At 52.1% G+C, this 25,130-nt stretch overlaps 2 protein-coding genes across 4 annotated transcripts in view; one reads left to right on the plus strand and one right to left on the minus strand.

Annotated features, from left to right (window-relative positions):
* SIL1 (SIL1 nucleotide exchange factor) overlaps nt 1–8,378 on the plus strand; it is a 94,087-nt gene extending 85,709 nt beyond the window's left edge. For all 3 annotated transcript variants that reach the window (XM_057415125.1, XM_057415127.1, XM_057415126.1), the window contains 3 exons: nt 4,207–4,303; nt 6,274–6,438; nt 7,945–8,378. In XM_057415125.1, coding sequence (XP_057271108.1) covers nt 4,207–4,303; nt 6,274–6,438; nt 7,945–8,295 — 613 coding nt within the window. In that variant the 3' untranslated portion in view covers nt 8,296–8,378. The remainder of the gene's footprint in view (nt 1–4,206; nt 4,304–6,273; nt 6,439–7,944) is intronic.
* Nucleotides 8,379–12,131: 3,753 nt separating this feature from the next.
* The window catches only part of CTNNA1 (catenin alpha 1), a 106,446-nt gene continuing 93,447 nt past the window's right edge, over nt 12,132–25,130 (minus strand). Inside the window, exons 13-17 of the mRNA XM_057415124.1 lie at nt 24,621–24,731; nt 22,475–22,656; nt 21,611–21,716; nt 15,984–16,118; nt 12,132–13,255 (exon numbers count right to left, since the gene is read on the minus strand). Of these exons, the coding sequence (XP_057271107.1) occupies nt 12,968–13,255; nt 15,984–16,118; nt 21,611–21,716; nt 22,475–22,656; nt 24,621–24,731 (822 nt within the window). The 3' untranslated portion in view covers nt 12,132–12,967. The remainder of the gene's footprint in view (nt 13,256–15,983; nt 16,119–21,610; nt 21,717–22,474; nt 22,657–24,620; nt 24,732–25,130) is intronic.

Genomic DNA, 25,130 nt, shown 5'->3' on the forward strand with positions numbered 1-25,130 from the left:
GCCCGGCAGAGCATCCCCTCCAGTGCACTCCCCCTCTCACCCCTCTCTTGGTCTTTGCCTGGCCTCAGCAGGATGCTCGGAGCGAGGTGACCCTGGTTTCTCTCTAGGGTCTGTTTGGTCTGTTGGCTACAACAAGCAGGCCAAATGAGAAATGCTCCCTGTGTCATCGCGGGTCCCGGGGTCCCTCTGCACCACTTGGCTTTCCTTTGCTCAGATGTACTTTAAATCTCAATCTAATTTTGCTGCCGTATCGCAAGTTCCCACCTAACTCAAGAGCTTCTCTTGCCTCAGGGCTGTGATGCTGCTTTTCAGTCTTCCCACGTCCCTCGCATGTGCGGCCTGGGAACACTCGAAAAGTCTCTCCTAAATTTGTCTGTGTGTACTCGGGGTCATCCTAGGAGCAATAGGGTGTCTGTCTCATAATGGATAGCACTGATAAAATCCCTTGCTCAGCAAAACAGGAGCTGCTTTCATGGAGGCAGTTTGCCAGTGAAGATGGCAGAGAACCCCATGCTGGGTTTCAGCAGCAAGAGCCACATCCCCTGAGCTGCTCCTGCTCCTTAACATGCCCAAAACAGTGTCCAGGGAGAAACAGCAGCGGTCCCACGAGCAGGTCCCTGACATCAAGCTGCAGGGGAATGGCAGCACGTTGGGGATTGCAAGCTGCAGCCCATGGGGAGGCTGTTTGGAGGGCTCTGATCCATTGTGCTGGCGGGTCCTGTGGCTGCTCATCCTCGTCTTCAGGTCTTGCTGCTTCCACAAAGAGCTTTAATGGAAGAGAAAAGGGAGAAGGGTGCAAACGGCTTGTGGAAGGTGCTGGGTCCATCCCTGCCTTCACCACCCACCGAGGCAGGACCTGCCACGGGGCACAGGGGCACTCTGACAGTGCTGATCGCTGCGCCTCAGCCTGTGGGTTTGTGGCTTCTCCCCTCTCCATGCGCTGTTGAGGCTTGTGGTGTTCTGGCAAACCAGCCTTGACTGTAATAATGTCTGGCCCCTCGTGGGAAGTTGTAACTCCAACGCAGTGAAATAGAAACTGGCAGAAAATGGAGCGTTTCCTTCTGCCGCTGCAGCAGGCAGGCTCCGAGGGGGGGGTGCTGCTGGCTTTCCCTCTTTCCCTCCCCTGCTTTTTGTGTTTTCCCCTCCCCACTGAAGGGCATGGTCACCCTCCTCCAGCCACGCAGAGGGAAACGTGCTGGGCTGATGGAGCACTTCCATAGAACCACAGAACCCCAGCCTGGTTTGGGTTGGAAGGGACCTTAAAGCTCATCCAGTCCCAACCCCTGCCACGGGCAGGGACACCTTCCACTAGAGCAGCTTGCTCCAAGCCCCTGTGTCCAACCTGGCCTTGAACACTGCCAGGGATGGGGCAGCCACAGCTTCTCTGGGCACCCTGTGCCAGCGCCTCAGCACCCTCACAGGGAAGAGCTTCTGCCTAAGAGCTCATCTCAGTCTCCCCTCTGGCAGGTTAAAGCCATTCCTCTTGGCCTGTCCCTACAGGTCCTTGTAAATGACACCTTAAATTTGTACTCGGCAAAGTCACAATTCCAGGAGCTTTGGAAGGAGGCAGCAATGGGAAACATGAACGTTGTTTGTCTTGGGGTCAAAATGGTGCAGCTTCAGTGTTGCAGGGTGCCTGTGGTGATGTGGGTGGCAGCCCCATCACTGCTAGATGAGCTTGTCTGCAGGGGTCCCTGGGAGAAGCCGGGAGCATCAACCTGAATTAGCATTGGAAAGCACAGAGTAGAACTGGATGAGCTTTAAGGTCCCTTCCAACCCAAACCAGGCTGGGATTCTGTGATTCTATGGAAGTGCTCCATCAGCCCAGCACGTTTCCCTCTGTGTGGCTGGAGGAGGGTGACCATAGTCTTCAGGAGCAGAATGATGGATGGATGTGATGGACATGGGCATAGGATGGGACAAGGGCTTCAGCCATGTAGGGAGGGCCACATCTGGAGGGGATGTGATGTGACCCCACAGTCAGAGTGGGTCCTCCCAGGGCAAACTGGGGCTATTGAGGGCAGTGGGGTCCCTCTTGGGAAGCTGCTTTACCTCAAGCACAGTGCTTGTGTTCAGTCCCCATAGGCTTGTGGCTGTTCCTCACCCGGGTTTGAAGCGGGTTAATCTCAACTCTCAAATCTCTGCCATCACTGCAGCATCATGGGGTCTCATTGGAGGCGGATTTCATCCCTATCCCAGTCTCAGAGCTTCATCGTGGGGAATGTTGTTGCTGGTGCCACCATTCCCTTATCCATCAGGGCTCACAACAAGGTGAATTTCCCATGCAAGTGCTCCCCAGTCTGTCTCATTGTATTTGGTTCTCTCCAGGCTGCTTTGCCCTGGGCCTGACAGTGCAATTTGTACAGATCTGGGCTGAATTTTCCAAACATTCAGATGAGTTGGTTTTGTTAGTGGGAAGCCTGGGCTATTGATAGTAGGCGTTAACCACTGAGAAGTGAGCAGTGCTCCTGCCATCCGGGAGGGCTTCCTGACCCCCAGAGGTGCTCCTTGGCAAAAACTCCATGGTTCAGAGATTTTAGTTAGCTCTCATCCTGCAGGTGAGCAGCCAGGCATGGAGGGGCAGTTCCATTCGTCGCTTGCGTCCCTTGCTAGGAGAGGTTTTGTTATTTATTGTAGACAGATGTGGCAAAGGCGCTTGGATATCCCAACCTTCTGTGCTCCTTGAATGGCACCAGGAGGTCTCCAGTGAGAGGAGATCCTCTTCCAGTGCAGGCATACTCAGAAAGGCGCACGCTTGCTCTGGTCTCCCTTGCCCAGAGTGACTGCCGTGAGTGATTCTGCTGCTGTTGGTGTGGTGAGGTTGGGGAATGCCCGCGTCCTGGAGCGTGCATCAGGTCCCAGCTGGACCCAGGCACCAGAGGCTGGTTTGCTCCCAGGGCCGCTGCAGCCCGTGGGACCGTGCAGTGAGAATCTCCTCTGCAGGAGGATCCTGAAGCTCCTTCCTGGCCTGTCCGGGCAGGTCACGGATGCGCCTGTGCTCGGCAGGGGCCTGCGCTGCTGCAGCAGGTGAGCGAGGAAGGAGGAATGGAAAGTGGCTCCCAACAACCCCCTTCCCCTGCCTCGAGGTCAGCCTGGTGACTGCGGTCAGAACCCTGCATCCCGGGGGTACCGGTGACTCCTGGCGCTGCGGGATGCAAAGCCCGGGCGCAGCAAGGGGGGTTCCTGGCACCTTGGCTCACCCAGATGAGCTTAGTGCTTAGGTGGAGCCATGGGTTTAACGGGGAGCTGCTTCCTGCCCAAATCCGTTTGTCTTCTGGGCTCTATTACAACCCTGCCTCTGTCTCTCTTGTCTCTTGGCTGGTGCTGGGCTCTGGCTGCTCCAGCAGCTTCCTGGTGGCGGTCAGAGCTGCGGGTGTTCTGCTGTAGCAGGGACGCGTGGCCTTTGGCTGGCTGCAGTGCCATTGCTGCTTCAAAGAAGAGCAAAAGCTCGATCAAGTGCTGGAGCTCTTCCTCAGAGCACAAGAGGCTGTGATCGGGGATGAAGGCTGTGAGAGCCCTGCCAAAGAGGGAGCCTGTAGCACATAACCCCTGCCTGCCGCCTTCAAAGAGGTGCTAGCGGTGAAGCATCTGTGCAGCCGGTACCCAGGGCCATGGTGAGCAAGGCTTGGCCTTGTCTGAACCGGGGGCAGCTGCAGACAGGATGGGGTCCTCTGCTTGCAGTCCTTGGGGAGGAGTGCTTGCTGTGAGAGGTGTGTGTGGTGAGGCCAGGCGCGCTTTGAGATGGAGGCACCAGGACAAGCAGAGCCGGTGCTGCAGCCAAGGGGTGCTTAAATAAAGGAGCATGTTGGCAGCGAGGAGCACGAGAGGGGAACCAAGAACTGAAATGGAAAAGGCTGTTAAGGAATAGATGTGATGGGAAGCGAGAGGATCAATAGCTGCGAGGGAAGCATAGGGGAGGGCTCCCTGCCAGGGGAAGATGGGTAGGACACATGGTGGGGTGGCACTGGTGGCTCCGTGTGCCCTTCCCCAGGCCCCTGCCATCCTTTCAGGCTGCATCGGTCATGTGCTGTGTGTGAGGTGGTCTGCAGGGCTTCACACCTTCACAGCCGCAGGCTGCCAGCAGTGGGAGAACGGGGATGCTGTGGGATCAGGCTGGATTGGGCCTCGTTTGTGCCCGCTCTGGGTGCATCCCACCCTGCTGTGCCTGCTCTGCTGGTGACCTGCCTTCCGCTTCCTTCCCGGCAGCAACCCCAAAGTCCAGATAGAAGCGATTGAAGGGGGGGCACTGCAGAAGCTCCTGGTGATTCTGGCTACGGAGCAACCCCTGGCTGTCAGGAAGAAGGTGAGTGAGTGGGGAGGCACCTCGGGGAAAGCTGCTCTTGTGCTGTAAGCGCTCCCTGGGGCACCAGTGGCACCGGCAGCCTGCGGGTCCCTGCTCTGCTCCCCACGCTGGGTGGGCTTTGCTCCCAGGGCTGCAGGGCTCAGCCAGCCCCGCAGAGGACAGGGCTCGGTGCTGCGGCTCCTCTGTGGGGCGAGGGCAGCCGGCAGGGGCTGACGGGCACGGAGCTGCCGGTTGGAGGGAGGCGATCACTGGAGCCAGTGCTGGGTCCTGCCCTCGGTGGCTCTGGAGCGAGCGGAGCAGCGCTGAGAGCCCCCAGCCAAATGTGCAGCCCTGTCCATCGGGCCGGGGCTCCTCGCCGGGCTCCCTGGAGCATGAGATCTCATTACCCTCGCTGCAGCGCATGGTGCCACCTCGGCTTACGGGCCGTGCCGCTGTCTGCTGCTCCCCACATCCCACCCCCACCACATAACAGTGACCTCCTGCAAGAGGGGTCCCATGGGGCGAGGGAGCCAGCAGCTCGCTCAGGTCAGTTCACCTGCTGCGTGCCGACAGTGACGTGCTGCTGGTGTTCTAGCACCACCGGGCTCCCCTTTAGTCCGTGGTAAGAGTCCTCCAGCGAGCGAAAGGCACAGGAGAGGCTGGGGAACCCCTTTGGTTTCGGCCATGGGTGTGAGGAGGTCCCAGCTTGAGAAGTGCCCCATGGGATGCCCCATCCTCAGAACACCTCCCAGGAGTGGCCATGGCTCAACCCAGAGCTCGTTTGGGGTGGGAAGGGGTGGCTGGGTGTGCAGAGACCCTCACCAGCATCGCTTGAACCCCTGCGTGCTGGGTGTGGGACAGCTCTTCCCAGTGAGCCTGAACTGGTCCCACAGGCAGCCGCTGGAGAAAAGGGATAGGGATGCCCTCAGTGTTGTCCACGTTCACGTGCGGCGTTATGAGAGCCTCCGAGGGTCAAACCCCCTTTTCCAGCAGGACAGAGGCTCTTAATTTCCAGCTCCCATGCTGTGCCTCTCAGCTCTCTCCAGACCAGGATCCCAAGCACAGGTTGCTGCCCCAGCCCCTCCCCATGCCTCCCTCCCCGGTGCACAGCTGAGGCCAGAGGTGCGTTTCTTCCCTCCGCTGCCCTTTGGCCTGTGCTTAAAGCAGGAGTGAGAAGCGTCCTCGGCAGCAACTCTGAAGATGGAAAATAGGCGCAAAGGGGACTGGGGGAGCTGTCGGCTCGGATCTGTCCCTGCGCAGCGGGGATGTTCCCTCCGTGCTCCTCGGTGCGGAGGAGCCGGCTCCGCTCCCGCCCCGCCGCGCTCAGCTGCAGCCCTGCCCCGGGCGCTCAGCCCATCCCCTCTGCAAGCCGGGGCCGTCACAACCACACCGGTGCAAGGTTCGGCTGCCCCTGGTGCTCACCCCGCGCTGCTCAGGCCCAGGAGGGACGTGCGGGTGATGCTGCAGCAGCACAGAGCTGGCTGGGGGCCGTGTCCTGGGACACATCCTGGTGGTGGCCTCTGGCCACAGGGGTGCAGGGGGAGGATGGTCCCCAAGCGCCCAAATCATCTCGAGGGGGTCAGGCTCTGCTGAGCGGTGCTGGACCCCCCCTTGCCCTGCGTATCCCATAGCCAGGCTCTGTACTGAGGGCTGGGGGGAGTGAACTGCACGGAGAAGCAATGGTGTTGGGTGCTGGCAGCAGGCCCCTCTGGTTGGTCCTTCTAGCAGCCATGGTGACAGTCCAGGTTGGAGTTTGGGTGGAAGTCACCCAGGTTTGGGCAGCCTTGCAGCACCAGGAAGGGCTGGGATCAGGATAAAGGGGACTCTTGGAGATAGCCCTCAGCAAGGAGCAGTTTCAATGCACCTGCTGGGGAGCTCCACACAAGTGGGCTGGAGCGCGTTCCTCCTGTCCCCATGGCGTGCAGTAAAGAGAGGCTGTGCCAGATGCGGCAGCCATGGGCACGGTGCTGATGGACCTCTCTCCCCACCAGGCGCTCTTCGCGCTCTCCTCCATGCTGAGGCACTTCCCCTACGCCCAGCAGCAGTTCCTCAAGCTCGGCGGCCTCCAGGTCCTCAGGAGCCTCTTCAGGCAGAAGGGGATGGAGCCCCTCCACGTCCGCGTGGTGACGCTGCTCTACGACCTCATCATGGAGAAGGTGAGGAGCTGGGAGGGAGGGGATGGGACCGAACAGGCACCCTCACCCCCTCACTCAGCATAGGGGCCGTCGTGCATCCTCATGGGATAGGGGTGAGGAGGAACCCATCGACCACCGGTGCTCTTGGGATGGGTTCCCTCCAGCTGCAGGACACGAGTGCCTGGGAGAGCTCAGAGTGAGCTTAAACCACGTGCCAGGGACCAGGCACCAGCCACTGCTGCTGTGCCCCTGCCGCTGGAGGGGCCCCGTCCCTGGAGCCCAGCCCGAGCCAAAGGGGTTTATTTCCAGATACCTTGGATTACTGCTGTAAATGTCAGTTTGAATCCTGCCTGTCCTCGCCATCGCTGCTCGTTCAGTGTGTGTGTGCGCCGGTTCTCCAGAGGATGGAGATTAAATCCACTTTCTGTTTATAGCCAATTTGTCCTGCAGGTTATTACTGCTGCAGTGCTGGGGTCTCGGGCACCGCAGAGCTTTGGCTGTTTTAAACCAGTTGTTTTCCAGGAGCCTTTGTAAAGGTGCAAATTCTTTTAGCAGGTCTGAAATCTGCGCAGGTGCTGGCTCTAACGTGCAGCACTCACAGAACCCCAGACTGGTTGGGGTTGGAAGGGACCTCAAAGCTCATCCAGTTCCAACCCCAGCCACAGGCAGGGACCCCTTCCACTGGAGCAGCTTGCTCCAAGCCCCTGTGTCCAACCTGGCCTTGAACACTGCCAGGGATGGGGCAGCCACAGCTTCTCTGGGCACCCTGTGCCAGCGCCTCAGCACCCTCACAGGGAAGAGCTTCTGCCTAAGAGCTCATCTCAGTCTCCCCTCTGTTGGTTTGCAGTGCGAGGTGAGCAGCCCGTGCCGCTGCAGCACCACCGTGGTCATCATTGCAGAGGCCACCGGCCGAGCAGGGAGGATCCATTGAGGAATTCCATGTTACCCACAGCTGCTGCACCACTTGGGCCCCGCTGGTGTTAGGGAGGTGGTGGGAGGTTTCCTGGCCACCCCCTCTGGCCCCGGTGTTCCTTGGGGCAGGTCCCTGCCTGCCCTGGCCCCTGCGGGCACCGTCTGGGCTCAGCAGCATCCCTGAGGCATTCCGGTGTTTGGGGTTTCTGGACAGGCTGGGAGAGGAAGCTCCGGCTGTGGCTGGAGGAGCCAAGCTCTCCCCCCGGTCACAGGAGCAGCACAAAGCCCCGCAGTTGTGTTTGCTCCGTGCTGCAGGAGCAGCTCCAGCAACAGCCCCAGAGACTTCACAAGTCTTGTGCTGAGCTTCTTCCCCTCGAGACCCTTCCAGCCCCACGCGAGACTGAATCCGTTGGGCGCCAAGAGTTTCCCAGGGTGGGCAGACAGCTCCTGTGGATAATTCCATGTCAAACACAACCTCGGCTTGGTTTCCTGTTCCAAGTCACCCTGCAAGGCGGCGTTCCCGGGTGTGCACCCTGCTCCCCCGCCACGTGCTGCCTCCCGGGAGCAGTCACTCTGTGACGAGGACATTAATCCGTGTCCCATCACTCCCCACAGATGCTGCTGGAGGACTCGCAGCACGGGGACCACCTGGAGGAGAAGCTCCAGCAGTACCGGCAGGTGAAGCTGGTGCCGGCGGTGGTGGAGCAGGACTGGTGCGTGGTGGTTTCCAACCTGCTGGCCGTGCCGGAGCACGACAGCCGCGAGAAGGTGCTCAAGATGGTGGGGGTGCTGATGGCCTTCTGCAGGGAGCGCTACCGCGGGGACCCGGCGCTCAGCACCACCCTCAGCCTCCTGCGCAGCGAGTACGAGGAGCTGGCGGCGGAGGAGCAGAGGGAAGGGGACAAGGACGGGTACTTCGGGGAGCTGCTGGGCTCTGTGAACACCATCATCCAGGAGCTGAGCTGAAAGCAGCCCTGGGATCCCTCCGCTCCAGGTACTTCAGGGCAACAGCGGGAGTCTGGATGGCACCAGTGTACGCGCACCTCTGAATAAACGCTGGACTCGCTGAGCTCCCAGCACCGCGAGCGCGCCAGCAGCCTCCTTAATACAGCCCACACGTGTGGGGCACGTGTCCCTTCCGTGGGGAAATACAGGGAGCTGCCTTGGAGGGCATGAGGTGAAGCCTCAGCTTCCATTGCCCCGACCTTCCGAGGGTTCTCAGTCTGTCCGCAGGGTTATTTGGGGTGGGAAGGACAGGGGGATGCGGGGCTGCCCGTGCTGCACAGAGGGAGGTGTTTGTTCCTGCAGCTCTGCTCTGCCTTTGTTCTGCCCCACGGTGCCTGAGCTTGGTTTGCCTCTGGATGAAGCATCTCAGCACCCACACGGCACCGTTTGCCTTTGGATTGCGTTGTGCTGGTACAGGGGGACAAGCAGTGGCTGGAGGGGCTCTCTGCAGCCTCTGAGCCAGCCTTGGCTTGGAGCAGGACGATCCCTGCTTCACTATTTCAGCCCTTCTTGAGGCTGAAGTGTTTCTGGCAACCATTTACAGCACGTCCCTTGTCACTGTAAAGCAGTGGGGCTGACTGCACATTATTGAGGAGTTTGCTTTTTGTCCTTCTCTTTCAGGTTTCGGTTCAGGCTGTTTTGCTGGCATTAAAAATGACTTCTCTTTCTTCTGAATGCGCTCCTCAGCCCGTCCTGCCGGGGCTTTGCTGGGCAGGTTAAAACCAACCCAATGGCAGTGGCCAGGGCAGGAGCTTTCCTGCAGGAAGCCTGAATCCCAGAGCAGGGCTGGGGGAAGAGCTGGGGGTACCGGCACAGGGATGTCCCTGGTCCTGCCTGGCCCCATCCCTGCTGCACTGCTGGGCTTAAGGAGCTGGGGCAGGTCCAGCTCCTCCTGACAGCCTGAGTGAGGAGGGAGCCAGCAGCAGCTGGGGCAGCCCCCTCCCTTCAACCCCCAAAGCCAGAGCCCTGCTTTCTAATCTTAAATGCCTTAGAGCTGTGAAGAGCAGCCGCAGCAGCAGCGCAGCTGAGGAAGTGCACAGCGTTAAAGGAAGCAAAGTAAATGTAAAGTAAGGACCTCCTGGCCTGGCTTTGAGCCCTTTGGCAGTGGAAGGCAGTTGTGATGCAAAGGCTTTTTGAGGCCTTGGGCAGCCTGGTCCTCTGATGCTGCTCAGTGACCTTCGCATCGAGCTGTGGTCAACCCCACATCCTCCCTGCCCAAAGGGCTCTCCTCTGGGAGGGGGGATGTGCAGGAGCCCCCCCTCCTGTTTGGGGCACCCTGCAGTGGGGCTGGGATTTGCTCCCCCACCTGCCCTTGGGGTCATTCCGGGGAGGCAGCTGCACGGGGGTGCTGCTGTATCAGCTTTGCACCTTTGGGTGCCTTGCCCTTCTCTGCACCCATCGTGTCCCACCCAGCCAAAAGAGCCCCTGGCCCATGGCTGCCCTGCCTGGGGCTGGGCTCTGAGCCGGCAGCAGCAGAGCTGGGGTGGGCAAAGGGAGAGCTCTGCACGTTAAAGGCATTTGCTGAACAGCGTTAAACCTCGGCCCGGGAGCCTTCACGCGCAGTTAAAGCAGCACGGATTCAACGTGGCTGAAGTGAATTAAGAGCACTTGAAATCTGGAGTAAGACGATCTCCCGGGGGGTTAACGTGGTTTCACTAATGAATGCACTTCAGAAGACAATGTGGGCTCATCTTCCTGTGCAGGCAGGGCCCTGGGGCGGGCAGGGGGCTGCTGAGTTGGGCATAGCCTCACCGGGTGCTGCCATCCCACAGCAGCACAAAGAACCCCGAATGCTTCCTGTACAGAGATGTTTTGGGATGTCTCAGTGCCCTCCTCTTCACTGGAGAGTGATGCTGAGCTGATGGGGGCGCTTCAGCTCATGGCTCACCATCAGAGGTGGTGCTGGGACCCTTTCCCACCTCACACTCACACAGCTTTTCCAACAGGACGCAGTTGCACTCCCTCCCTCCAAGGTGTTGCAGCTGCACAAGCCCTTCCCCTGTGCTTCATTACATCGAGCAGTAATCACTGTAATTCTTTCCATTTGTCTAATAAAGCTGAAGCTTCGCTGGAGTCCGGACCCCCCTCACTGTGCAGCTCAGCATCACTGTGCAGGGCAGCATCACTGTGCAGCTCAGCATCACTGTGCAGGGCAGCATCACCGTGCAGCTCAGCATCACTGTGCAGGGCAGCATCACCATGCAGCTCAGCATCACTGTGCAGCTCAGCATCACTGTGCAGGGCAGCATCACTGTGCAGGGCAGCATCACCGTGCAGCTCAGCATCACTGTGCAGCTCAGCATCACTGTGCAGGGCAGCATCACTGCACAACTCAGCATCGCTGTGCAGGGCAGCATCACCCCCTGATGTGCTGGTGCCACACGGGAGGATGAAATTACCTGACACTCTCTTCAGCTGGGCCTGTAGTGATAGGACAAGGGGGGGATTGATGGGTTTAAACTTAGAACAGGGGAGGTTTGGGTGGGTATAAGGAAGAAGCTCTTCCCTGTGAGGGTGCTGAGGCGCTGGCACAGGGTGCCCAGAGAAGCTGTGGCTGCCCCATCCCTGGCAGTGTTCAAGGCCAGGTTGGACACAGGGGCTTGGAGCAAGCTGCTCTAGTGGAAGGTGTCCCTGCCCGTGGCAGGGGTTGGAACTGGATGAACTTTAAGGTCCCTTCCAACCCAAACCAGGCTGGGGTTCTACAATTTGACCTCTCCAGACACACACACTCCTGTGAGGAGCAGCTCTTGGGTGGCACTGTGCTGGGTCTGTGGTCCCTGATCCCCTTGAGCTTCCCCTCAGCTGTGCTTCCAAAGCAGCTCCCATCAGGTAGAACCCTGTTTCCCTCTGTTGTTCACCTGATGCTCAAAGTTTGCAGCATAAAATGAACTGACATTTATTTAAAAGCTAAATACACATCAATCTGTCTGTACATCCTAATGGACGGGGTGGGGTTTAGAGCGCATTAGTGGATTGGATTTTGGGGGGAGTAACGAATGTATTTTGGAGGGAGCCACTGCGCAGCCTGGGGATGTGACCTTCAAGACAATTATATTAATACCAGGAGAGAAAAACCTCGTATTAGTGTAAAAGCAGTTAAATAATTACAGCTAAAACAAGCTCTACAGCTTAGCTGCTCCATTAACCCTTCAACATCCATGGCAGCAGCAGGTTTGTACCCTCCGAGCATGTTAAAGGTGTATGAAAACCATAATTCAGTTAGTTATTCTGGCCTCAAGAGGCTAAAACGTTTGAAAACACAATAAATTTGGCAAAAATCCCCCAAGAGCCATTTAGCTGAATTCTGCTCCGTGTTTTGGTAACATGACAGCAATAACCTTGATACGGTAAATTATAAGCTGATCAAGGTAAATAAAATTATAACGTAACATTGCCAAGGCTCGGCTCTGAAATTCAGATGCAGTTTAAAACATTAACTACAGAGCAGGCTGCTTTCCATTTTAATGGCTGCTTTATGGAAACAGCAAACGCGACTTTGACCTGTGCAAGCACCTCTCCTCACACACCGGACTTCATGGGCACGTGTAAAACACACTGGAATCCATAAGGTCTAAATCAGACAGCACAATTATACCTTGCAGCTACAGTTATCGCAAATAACGTATAGTCTAAATTGCAGCCTGAGCAAACAGCTTTCCTGGGTGCCTCTGGAAGCCCAAGGCGGGATGCAGAGCAATTATGAGGAATGAGCACGAAGCTGATTTGCATCTGAATGGTGGGGGGGTGGTGATGGGGGAGCCGAGCCCGTTCCCTTCGCAGCACCACAATACACCAGCTGGGCAAAGCAACTTTATTAGTGTCCCACAGCAAAATACATGAGGAAGCTGTAAGCAGGCAGTCGGTTTCCCCCCCGCTGTCACACAGGAGTAAGCAGCCGCCTCCACATCAGCCGTTCCCATGGGTTTGCTCCGGGTGCTGCCCCAAAAAGGCTGCTGGCAACGGAACCCACGAGGGCTCCGTATCCGTGTGGGAACAGCCCAGGGGCCGGGAAAAGCGGCATCGCGCAGCGGATGTGCCACCGGGAACATGGGGAACGCGACCCTCTCCCTCCACAGGCACAGGGAATGGCGGTATTCCAGGTGTTCCCTGCCTGGGCACGCGTCTCCCGCTGCGTTTCCATACTCCTCTGAGCACACAGAGCTTGTTCCCTCTCTCCACCCCAGCAGCAGGAATACGCTAATCCACACAATACGTTCATTAATTTCTCTTTGCCTGAAAAGATCTAATTCCCCTCACTGGATCACAGCCTCCGAGTAGCATGAGTCAACTGTCAGTGTTAACCGTTAGTGTTACTGTCAAACCCTCTTTGGTTATAGGATGGTTTATTTAAAGCAGGATTATACAAAACGATTTTCAGCTAGAAATACCCCCCTGAAATCTAAAAGCCATCTAAAGGAACACGCTCCCGCAGGCTGAAGCTACGCTGACCGATAGGAATTAGAAATCTGAGTCGTTCCCCCACAGGATCTAAAGAGAGTTATCAAAATTATATTAAGGAAATACATTTTGAGGAAGGGTAAACTTCTGACAAATCCTTGGCGTATGAAAAGCAGAGTTCTGGAAGGAGCAGTAGTGGGCTACAGAAAGAAAGAACCGAGACACAGACCTCGCTTTAAATACTCTCCATGGCCTTGAATTCACTGAGGGCCTGCACCGGGTTCACGTGTTTCTTCTGGGATGCTCTCTTGATTTTAGTTTGGGTTTCGTCCTGTTTCTCCCTCTTGACCAGGGGTTTCTTCTCCGGAGCCTTCATCTTCCAGGAGACGGCGGGAAGGTTGAGTGAAGCCATTCCCTGGGACTTCTGGTACTTGGTGGATGCCACATAGGAAGCCTTCACGGTTTGCACCACCGCATTCATCAGGTTCTTGGCTGCTTGGATAAGGGACATGGCACTGTCCACCTGCCAAACAGTGACACACACGTGTTACACGGCATGCAAACCACAGGAATACAGCAGTCCAGAAAACACCACGGTCCTGAGGGATAAAAACACTCAAACACTCATTTTTCTGGGTTTTCTTTTGAAATCTGAGGTTCCAGCTTTAAGGAGATGTTTTTGTTTAGGCACTAAGTGGTGAAAACCTGACTTGTGCCACCAGAAATAAAGGGCAGTGTTTCCCCACGATCCATGCCTTTTCCATACTAACACTGACAAGATTTGGATTCTCCTGTTTGCTTTTGTGACTAAGCTTTAACAGTAGCTTATTCTCTAATGAAATTAATAAAGCTGCAGTAATACCTTAATCAGTGATAATAAATACTTAAATCTCCCTTAAATACTCAGCTGCATTGGAAAGGAAGGATCACAACTGCATCTTCAGGGCCTGGAGTCCTTTCCAAGCTGGTTCCTGACTCAGAAAGAGCAATAAAATGAGAAACCCCCATTGCCAAAGCTTTACCACACGGCAGAGCTGAAGAGCCAACACTGGGGCATGGTGAAAGAAAAAGGGGAGGCCCAGTGAGGTGACCCCGCTCCCATGGAGTGCCCTGCTCCAGATGGGACATCTTATGTGTGAATTCCCAATGGTCTGGGGCACGTTTTCAGTCTTGGGTTCAGCACCTCTGCTCAACTGCCTCCACACACTGCAATTCCTGTGCTGTAGCCATCTAAGGAAGGTGCTGGAGGAAGCCCCGAAGGCATTGCTTGTGGAGCAAGCTGAGCAGGGGGTGGCTGCTTTTCTTACAGTGCTGGGACCTTCCTCTCCATCACACTGTGGGGCTGAGGACCACAATGGCAGATCAGATCTGTGCCCTCCAACACACCAGAATCAGCTGCTTTCCTCTCCCCCATCAATACACTCAAAACACTTGCATTGCATTTGACTTATTTCCATGAATCTCCACAGCAGGAAGGATCACATTAAATGCAGTGAAAGCAGGGAGCTACTTCCCTAAACGACTTGTCAGATTGCTTAGGGGGCAAACTCTTGCTGGCTTGTAAAGCTCTGTTTTCATGTTTCTGTGGTAGCTGGATGGGGCAGGATGTTAACAGTGAGATTTTCTGTTAGACAGGCGAAGTCCCTGGGCTGCCAGAGGTCTTCACCTGATCATCTGACAGGAGTGGAACACTACTGCTGGCAGTATTTAGCCCCAGTGGACCGGATCGTAGGGAAGAGGCAGAACCAGGAGATGACACTACAGATGCCAGCCTGTTCATACAACTAATTCATGGCAGAAGGGTATGCAAATTTTGAAGACACTGAGTAACTGCAGTAAAACCCTGGAGTATGTATTACTGCATAATGTCACATCTACTGCTTTGACAACCTGATGCCTCCAGCCTTCCAGCGAACAGGACATCAGCACGCACCAGAGGCGCACAGCAACACAATCTGCAATTCTAGCTTGTTTGCAGGGAAGAAGATGTGCTGTAAGTTTAAGCACCTGAAATACCCAAATGGCAGAAGGTATAAAGTTTCTTCCATTTGCTTTCCAGGATTCAAACAGCAGTAATGGCCTGTCAGCTGTTTCCGTCCCTTCTTCGAATCTCCCACCTCAATCGTGACATGGATGGGCAAAAGCACCAGTGGCCAAACACACCCATCCAGGGCAAGGAAGAATGTGCCACAAGAAAGGAAGAATTTAGCTCCACCTCCCTCCCCCCAGATATCCATCACACAGATTCCTCTTAGGAGGAAGCACTTCATGAACTACAGTTCAAAAATTCTTTGCTAAGTAATGGCTAGAATGAGGAAGCAGCCTGGCCCGGCGCAGCTTTTGCTGTCACCAACCAGAGCAGCCACTAAAACTCCCTGCACTCCTCAGGGCACAGCTGTTTTGAAATACTAACATCTCAGGAGCATTGCAGGACCCCAGCACGTCCCATGGCTGTGCAGAGATGTGGGGTAGGTTTAGCTGTGCTGATTTAACCTCAGTAAGAGTGAAAAACAGGCTGGAAAAACAGCAGATTACACAAAAGTCAAGTGAATCTGTCTACAAACGCTGCTGAGTAATGAGAAGTGAAGTCTGTATTTCCCCCCCTTTCAAACAGTGTTTCCTCCAAGAACAACAAGGCGGCACAGGCAAATACTGCTGCATACATTAAAACTTTGACTGAATGCTCCAGAATCTCTTGTGTGTATTCTATAATGTTTAGCATAAAAGCTTGGCTTGGAATAACTGTTAACCCTGGAAATAAAACTGCACGAACCAGACATTCTACAAAAAAGCCTCCAGCCCAAACTTGCTGTTTCTCAGTGTCAACCTGGTTTCATTGCTGGATGCAACACGTATTCCTCTGTCTCTTCAGCCATATTTATTTATCCTTACCACTCCCCACAGCTACCTGAAATGAGGTTGTAAGGAGGTGGGGGCTGGTCTCTTCTCCCAAGTAACAAGTGATAGGACAAGAGGAAATGGCCACAAGTTGCACCAGAGGAGCACCAGGGGAGGTTTAGACTGGGTATTAGGAGAAATGTCTTCCCTGGAAGGACTGTGAAGCACTGGCACAGGCTGCCCAGGGAAGTGGTGCAGTCAGGATCCCTGGAGGTGTTTGAAGGATGTGCAGACATGGCACTGAGCAGCACGGTTCAGTGGTGGCCTTGGCAGTTAACAGATGGATCCAATGCTCTTAAAGGTCTTTTCCAACCTAAATGATTCTGTGCTGTTGTGCCACAGTTCATACATACCCCAGACACAACCAGCTCCCCTCCCAGGTTCTGAACTTCAGCCTTCACTTTGCTGCAGATGTTCAGCTGGTGGCAGTACAGGGCGATGCGCTGCAGGTAGGCCAGGAGGTCCTGCTTGCACGCAGAATCAGGGCACTGGGGAGGAAAACAAGGTGAGGTTTTACTTTACAATCACGAAAACTGGAACAGAAATCATTTAGGCAGAAACCAGACAATTCCATTCTGTAACAGCCAACGTGCTCCAGAGAGCATTCCCCTTTCTGCTGAGCCTTGGTTTTCAACAGACAACTGAGCAATAGATGGGCATCACTAAATACATATAAAAAACCAGGAGCAATAAACACAGGCTATCAGAACAGAATCTCTGGGGCTCCTTGCAGCTGCACAGCTGCCCCTGAGCTCGCTGCGAGGAGGAAGAGGAACAAGAGGAGGAGGAGGGCTAGCTGACCTCTCCAGAGCAGGTCTGGTAACTATGAGAGGCCCCAGGACACAGCAGCAGTGATTTTGACATCAAGATCTCAAGCTGCAACCAGCAGGCACTACCAAACCCAGCCTCCCTTCTCCATCCTCAGTATTCTAAGCTAAGAAATTATCAACTCGACAGTTACTCAATCACACTGGCAGAGGAGGCATTTTCCTCATTTCGGCTCCCGATTTCTCAGCAGTGTGGAAACGAAATTCCTCATCAGGCATGAAATAAAAGTTTGAAGGTGCTTGCTGAGGCACTCATCTGCAAGATGAAAGCGACTGTTTCAGCTCTGCAATTGAAATGCTGCTCAGAGAGCTGCTTCTCAGGCAGAAGGGAAGGGCCATCCCTTGCTCGCAGAGCCGAGCACGAGGTGATTAATAAGCCAAGCTCAAAGTGGATTTCAAAACAAGAGGAGCCCTGCTGAGGGGCACAAACAATCCAAACCAGGAGCTGCAAGCATAAGACAAAAAGGCCACGGGAAGCCTTTTAGTGCCAGTGCCAGTCCTGTGGTGTCATTAAAAAGGCAGTGAACACGGTGGCCAGAATCACTCCTCCAAGGAATAACGGGGCTGTCTCAGACTTACTGGCACACTATGGCTGTATGAAGATTAGTGAATAAAGCTGCTGGCATGCCCTGAACCACAAACCCTTTGCCCACCAGACTTTCGTGCTGCTGATGAATAAACCCAAAGGCACGTGTGCCATGGTCCTGGGGTGCAGCTCCAGTGCCTAAAAGGGCTACAAGAAACCTGGAGAGCGGCTTTGGACAAGGGCCTGCAGGGACAGGCCAAGGGGAATGGCTTTAACCTGCCAGAGGGGAGACTGAGATGAGCTCTTAGGCAGAAGCTCTTCCCTGTGAGGGTGCTGAGGCGCTGGCACAGGGTGCCCAGAGAAGCTGTGGCTGCCCCATCCCTGGCAGTGTTCAAGGCCAGGTCGGACACAGGGGCTTGGAGCAAGCTGCTCTAGTGGAAGGTGTCTCTGCCCGTGGCAGGGGGTTGGTAATGGATGAGCCCTTCCAACCCCAACCAGTTTGGGATTCTATGATACTGTGGTCATGTTCTGGTGCTTGCAGGTGAGGACACCCTGCTGACAGCATCCACATGGAGCATTTGCTACCCACAGCAACTCATTTGCCAAAAGAGACATTTAACTCTGAAAGGATGGTGAGTGTAGCTAGTAAATATGTTTGTTCTATCCAGGGCCAGACCAAGTGGGTTTTCTAAGCCAATGTACTTGAGCACAGCAGAGGTGAAAGATCTGTACTATATGTTGCATACAGAGATGCCCTGTATGGCAGGCTGCTGAGCTGTGATCCAAGGCAGCACACACACATACACAGCGTGAGGACATACACTACAATGGGACTCTTGGCAAACTGGGACAAGCACGTCAGGCTGTGCAGCACAGGCTGGATGGCTTTCTGGGCATCTGACCCAGTGTGACCATAAACTGACTGGGATCACCTTTTTAGTTCTAAGGAATGTAATGAAACACCAAAAGTATCTGCAACTCTTATGCAGGCACAGTGCTCCCATCAGTGAAGTGAAAGCCACAAACAACAGCGCAGCAAAAGCTTGCAGGTTCATTTTTTAAGCTAATCAATATTAGTCAGCAGTACAAGATGTTTTCGAGAAAGTCCACAAATAGCATTGGCCAAAGAGCTAATGAAAAGCTGAAATTACCATTTGGGAAAAAGCTCTCCATCTCCCAGAAAGCTCATCTAACAAAGGCAACGGGCGGCACACTGAATGGAACGTTGACAAATGCACAATACGGCACGTCAGAAAGACCCTGAACAATGCAAGGAGCTTTACAGGCTCCAAGTTTATGGAAACTAGGTAAGGGAAGACACTCGCAAGGAAAGAGGCTGCTGCATGTTTCCTGGTGGCTGAAGAAGACAGCAAAACATTAGCAGGGGAAGGATGGGATAGGAAATATTATTCAGCTGTACAGATCAATTTGACGTGAGCTGGAAAACCACATCCTATCCTGGTTGTGCTATTTCGACAAGCAGAATAGAGAATTCAGTCCAAAGACAGATGATGCTTAAACAGAGATGTAACACAAGATAAAAAAGAACATCAACAAAAGGCACTGCGGGTGCCTGTATAAGCCCTGTCCTTTCCTATGCAGGAATACTCAGATAAAACCTAAAAAACCCTAAAGGCAACAGTTTCAACACTGATTAAGAAAGATTACATTATTGTATTAACCTGCAGCAGCCACAGACACAAACCCCTGTCTGCAGAGCTAGCTGGGGAGGATTCCCACAACACTCTCACAGCAGATAGCTGCACTGCAGACAGGAACAAATGTGCACTGGGGACATCCCCACCTCCCCAACCCACCAAAATGAGATGCTGACTCTGCTGAGAGGGGAGACTGAGATGAGCTCTTAGGCAGAAGCTCTTCCCTGTGAGGGTGCTGAGGCGCTGGCACAGGGTGCCCAGAGAAGCTGTGGCTGCCCCATCCCTGGAAGTGTTCAAGGCCAGGTTGGACACAGGGGCTTGGAGCAACCTGCTCTAGTGGAAGGTGTCCCTGCCTGTGGCAGGGGTTGGGACTGGGTGAGCTTTAAGGTCCCTTCCAATCCAAACCAGTCTGGGATTCTGTAAGTCTGTGGTGGCTGTTGGAAAAGCAAAGCTAGTTGCTTCACATCAAATCCAGGATCCATCTCAGACAGAGCAAACACACACACATTCGCTTCCTACTGCCCCAGCTGAGCCTTCAGAGAAGGAGAATCACCTCTTTCTCCCTTTTTCTAAAGAAAAGGAGCAGGGAAAGCCAGAGGAGCTCTCCCATGGTACGTGCTGATTAAGACAAGCACACAACCGCCATCCCCACGTCTGGTAGGTGTAAGAAGCAACTACAGACACTTTCCTTCCTCCCGCTGTATCTCCTGTTTAGGGTATAAACAGTAATTCATACTGAAATACCCTGGCCAGCCCCACGTCACAGCTGGGCTCACTACTCTGGTTAGAGAGGCTGAAAGCAGGCACATAGGGGAAGCAGAGATGGTGGCAGGGAGCACACCCTTGGACCAGCCTCCACAGCGCATGGACCAGTTGACAGCAAGAGGCTGCTGCAGCGTCTTCCTGCGGAGTGGGGCAATCCCTGTGCTTGCCCCCAGCTCCTTTCAACGTCATGATCAGGTACAGATGCAGTCTCAACCTCCCAGCACTATCAGAAAGAAAAAGCAACAGTTTCTTCTTTTGCTTTGTAAGTATTTCAACATCGAAAAAGAAATATTAGGGAGGCTCATCATCTTGCTGCAGATCATCGGCGTGTGTGTTGTACTCAGAAGTGCTTCCTGTTCCCCCACTCCAAACAAGCAGAGTGCTGCTTTGAGTGAAAGATGGAATACCTTTGGGAAAACCTGCCGGCTGATGGCTAGACACTTCTCACCAGATGTGAAATACCTTGGATAATAGCTTTTATAGCTTCAAAGGAAATGTGCTGTAAAAGTGCCTGACGGCAGGAGTTAGGAGTTCCTGACACACTAACACGAGGGGTCATGATTCACCCAGTGTCGCATGGCAAACAGGACATAAAACCCCATCCATTTGTTAAAAGCCCCTATTAGGCACAGGAAGGCATTAGTGCTCTGCTGAAGTGGTTGCATTGTATGTCCCTTGCAACTGTCAGACAGTTCTACATTAACAAGTTTCTAAAGAGTATGTAAGCACATCTAATGAAATATGCAAGCTCCAAGTATTAGTAAAGTATGGAGAAGGGAAAAAAAGCTATATTCCTGTCAGAATGACTAACTGTACAGTCCTGCTTGTATTTATCTTCCAATGTGTGCTTAACCTTTTACATTTTTAAGGACCTTACTTCTGCTAAAAGGAGCCATTTCGTTTTCTTCTGTATTTTGCAATGGCTTGGTGCAGAAAACCCAACACCAGCTCTGCATAAAACATGTGACTTTAAAAGAAAAAACGAAGAGGCATTGTAAACCTTCAGCCCAAGCTCCCCTGAGCTCTATAACACAAACTGCTCCTTGCTTCATTTACCTACAGCAGCAGCACACCTGATTCTTCCAGAAATATAGTTGTCAAAATGCTCTAGAGCAAGGAGACCCATTTTAAAAAACACATTTCAACATTCACTCCCCACTGAACCTTCCTCACTCCATCATGAATAAATAAGGGCGAAGACAACATCCTCTGGATGCAGCATTTAAAGAGATCTGCATTACAAGATTTACTTCCAAAGTGACACAGTTTCATTTCAAACCTTGCCTTATGACTCTACATTCAGAGAAGGTCTGAAAAGCAGGTGATGGCTGTACAAAACAAAGTTTAGGCCATGATCTCAGACTTAACCTACCTGCATTTCAGGGTCCCTCTTGAAGGCAGAGTATTATTACTAATGCTGATGTTTCTCTGCAATTTGGGTGTGGACAGAGACCAAAGGTACTTTTGCCTGGCCCAACCCAGTTTCTGAAGTGGCTCAGGACAGGCAGATGAACTGCATAAAACCCCTGAGCTGGCCATACTCATTCAATCCTATAAGAATCCTTTTCAAACCCTTTTGTACATATAGCACAACACACACACACCGGCTTGGGACAGCATAGCAAATACTGGGTCACTACATGCCTTGCTCGAAGTCTTCATCAAATTCTGACTGGACAACGAAAAAAGAAACCTGGAGTTTTGACAATCTCCCCATTCAGCCTATGGGGCACTTGAAAATTGGTAATGTTAAAAAGCTGCCTCAAAAATAACATGAAAGGTTGTGCAACAGGCCACGTGCAGTAATTATGGTATTGCCTGCATGGTCTCATCACTGCTTTAGAAAGTCTTGGGTGTGTTCCAAGCAAGACAGAAGCAACATGAATTCAGTTACAGAACTGGCCTAGATACTATGTGACATGAAGCAGTGCTGGCAAATTGCTACCTTAAAATGGTAGGCGCTTGATTTAAGCCAAGGAGCTGCTAGTGTTACTGCTGGGCGTATTTAGCTGCTTGCACGGCTTAGGGTGGCAGGAGAGCAGCAGGAAAGAAAAGGCTAGAATTTTCCAGCAGAAAATCTGGAAAATCAGTTTAAAAGCCCCAACCCCTCAAAGCTAAACATTCTGTTCATCGTGTCTGCAGTACTTAAAGACCTCCTATTGCTCATTTGTGCTGGAGGCTTATGAACATGGTTTGTGACTTACATGGTCAGCAATAGTCCGGCCCAGCTTGTCCATCCTTGACCCAGCCTCGGCAATCTTCTTGGCTGCACTAATCACATCTGACGTATTTTTCAGTGGACCTTTACCTCTGCAAAACAGAACAGAGTCTACCTTCTAGCACCAGAAAACTGGAAGAGTGAACTATTCCCTTTTCTGTTCCATAGAGTACTGGAAGTGATTCCTCACCCAAACTGCATGAATAAGGTTGCACAGAACTAGGCAGGTGTAATCATTACAGCACCTTCATTTTTAAGGCAATTTCTGCCTTCCAGCACCTGCCCATATTTAGAATAAACCCAGGAATAAAAACATCTTAAATTTTACTGTTTTAAGCACCCTAATGATGATAAGAGATAACATTTTAGAAGACAGATTTGCAATTTTCATGGAATGCAACATCAAGTTTAAAAAATAGTGTTGTATAAAATCTAGTAAATGAATTTCAAAAGGCATCAAAAACCCTCTCTTTCTTTTGCAAATAACTGTACCAGGAACCATTTCTGCAGTACAGCAATATTGAGAGCCCATAGAATTTAATGTTGTAAAGAACTGAGCAAATATATGTATATATATTCCTTGGGACAAGAATCACCCTTAAGAAAGAAAGAAAGACAGACAGGCAATAACTGCTGTGCATCCATAGATCAATTTAAACAGTTATTACCACCCAGTCACTGCATAGTAATGCATCTCCTGAGTTAATACAGGCTTATAATAGAGTAACATTTAAAGGAAATTACAGGAAGTCAGACTCTTAAGACTGCTAGCAAAAATATTTCATTGACAGACCAGCATTCCAGGCAGTTCTGAGAGAAGGTGTTGTGCACATGAATGAAAAACACTCACCTGGTGAAGTCTGTCATTTCCATCATAATCATACACATTTGTTTCGCCAGAACAATTATGTCGTTACCACTGTCATCCCATTTGGATACTTCAGCATCCAATTTACTCTTTTCTTCCTGGAAGCTTGCGACTTGCTCAGCAATCTTTGCTTTTTGCTCTTGAGGGAGCTGAGCCATGATCGCCTGAAAGAGAGAGTTTTCTCACATTGCCATTGGAGAAGGCTTTTTGGAACATTTCACTAATAACCAATTTAAGTCATGTGGATGGGGGATAAAACTTTAATAGCAATCCTCTACCTAGAGGCTTCACAGAACTGTTTCCTTCCATTTTGAATCAAAGTTCATGCTTTTGCTTAAGAAAGAGTGCCCAGAGAGACAAGCTGACACCTGAAACATGGGCACTTGCAGGATAAAACTGTAACACTCAAACGAGTCTGCCACATGTTATCATCCCTCAAAGAAAATCTGCATGAAGAGGGGGACTTGCCTTTTCTATAAAATTGAAGAGTTTTAAAAGGAAGTTTCACTTGGGTATCTTGCACTCTTGCAATGCACAGAAGAAATATTAGGTGTCTCTTCCCTGCAAGAAGCTAGATGTGCTGTTTTGAAACACGCATACTGAGGAAAGAGTAAGTGAAAATGAAGAGTATGTGCTTACTCCTGAATAAAATCTATCAGACTAGGTTTACAGCCTGCATGAGACTCAATGCCTTTGCCTTCATAAATACAGGGAGCATTCATGCCTCCAGGAGCAGGTGAAAAGGAGTCTTCAGTACAAAAAAGCCTCTGGCAGCAGCTGTGCTATAAGGTAAATTAGAAATGTCTGCATTTAAATAAAAGAGGGGAGAGGGATACAGGAATAGAGAGCGCTTGTACAAGGCAGGAGAGCATAAAAAATACTCAGTTAGTATAATTCCAAAGCCGAGGTGACAAAAGGCCGATAAGTGAGGTCTAGTCCTTGCCTGGTTTCAAGCTAGAAGAGCCTTCACAGAAAACCTTCCATGGCACTTTCCCCAAGAGTGTAAATTGTTATTGACAAAGAAGGGGACATGTCAAATAGAAACAGAAGGGAAGGCCTGGTTTTCCTTCAATGTACTGATCTTATGTTTTCAGCTATTAATGATCATATATTGCCTATCAGTGCTTTCATTTTTAACAGTCATAGGAAATGCAGTTAATTTCAATGATTTCATTTTCAAGCTGCTCTCAACGGCAACTTGATCAATGCTCAGTGACCAGCACGTGTGTGAGAAGCCAGTTTGTAAAAATTTCTGGTCCATAAACTTAGGATTTGACTATTTGAAAATAACAATAGTGCAATGGAATGATTTGCCTATCTCTCTGCAGAAATTCACCTAATCGAATGGCAGTGCCTACAACATCTGTGATGTCCAAGTAGAAAGTACTTCACAGAAATACAGAATCCCAGAGTGATTTGGGTTGGAAGGAACTTAAAGCTCACCCAGCTCCAACCCCTGCCACGGGCAGGGACACCTTCCACTAGAGCAGCTTGCTCCAAGCCCCTGTGTCCAACCTGCCCTTGAACACTGCCAGGGATGGGGCAGCCACAGCTTCTCTGGGCACCCTGTGCCAGCGCCTCAGCACCCTCACAGGGAAGAGCTTCTGCCTAAGAGCTCATCTCAGTCTCCCCTAGGGCAGGTTAAAGCCATTCCCCTTGGCCTGTCCCTACAGGCCCTTGTCCCAAGCCCCTCTCCAGGTTTCCTGCAGCCCCTTTAGGCACTGGAGCTGCTCTAAGGTCTCCCCTTCAGGAGCCTTCTCCTGTCCAGGCTGGACCCGCCCAGCTCTCTCAGCCTGGCTCCAGAGCAGAGCTGCTCCAGCCCTCGCAGCATCTCCATGGCCTCCTCTGGACTCGCTGAAGCAGCTCATCAGTATTAAAAGGATTTTGATCTTTTAGAACATCCAAAATACAAAATAACACAGATATTTCTTACATCTCTCAGACCAACACATGCTTCATTTCACTAAACCTCCTCTTTAGAAGAAAACTGGAAACAAAGAATTCCAGTTTTCTGATCCAGTATTTTCACCTCCACACCCCCCCCCCCCCATTATTTAACCTGGATTTCTGGATTTTCAAAGCCATGAAGGAAAGTCACTGTTTTAGAATGCTCTGATTTCTTCCTTACCCTTGCACTTTGTCCAGCAATAAGCTGATCATCTTCAGTCTGAATACTTGTTCTGCTTCGGACATCAAAGTCCTCAGTCTCAAAGTCGGAATCATCCAGCTCTTCGGGAGTCTGAGGAAAGAGTCAAACAAGAGAATTCATGGCTCTAAAAATCAATGAGAATATTGTTTTTCAAGCAGAGAGAATGGAAATCAGTGAAGGTAAAAATCAGTCCATGTTTTCAACAAAAAAGGTAAATAAAGGGAATGTACCCAGGGTACACTCACACTGTGAGTATGTATGTTCAAGTATATAGCTTGAGTGCTCACGTTAAACACATCAGGATCCCCCAAATTTCATACCAGGTCCTGAGCACCTGAGATCTGTCAGGTCCTGAATGCACTCAGGGTTTGAAGCACAGGAAAAAAGTTCTTGCAAAATGACAGTATTTCTGCAACTTGGTTAAACATAAAAGCTTCACTGGAGATGCTGAAACTAAAATTACACACAGCTCTAAGGGCTGGTTCAAAC

This window comes from Pezoporus wallicus, unplaced genomic scaffold, assembly GCF_028554395.1.
Source record: "Pezoporus wallicus isolate ANWC-B61680 ecotype Strahan unplaced genomic scaffold, APGP_CSIRO_Pwel_v1 contig_4161, whole genome shotgun sequence".
NCBI classification, from domain to species: domain Eukaryota; kingdom Metazoa; phylum Chordata; class Aves; order Psittaciformes; family Psittacidae; genus Pezoporus; species Pezoporus wallicus.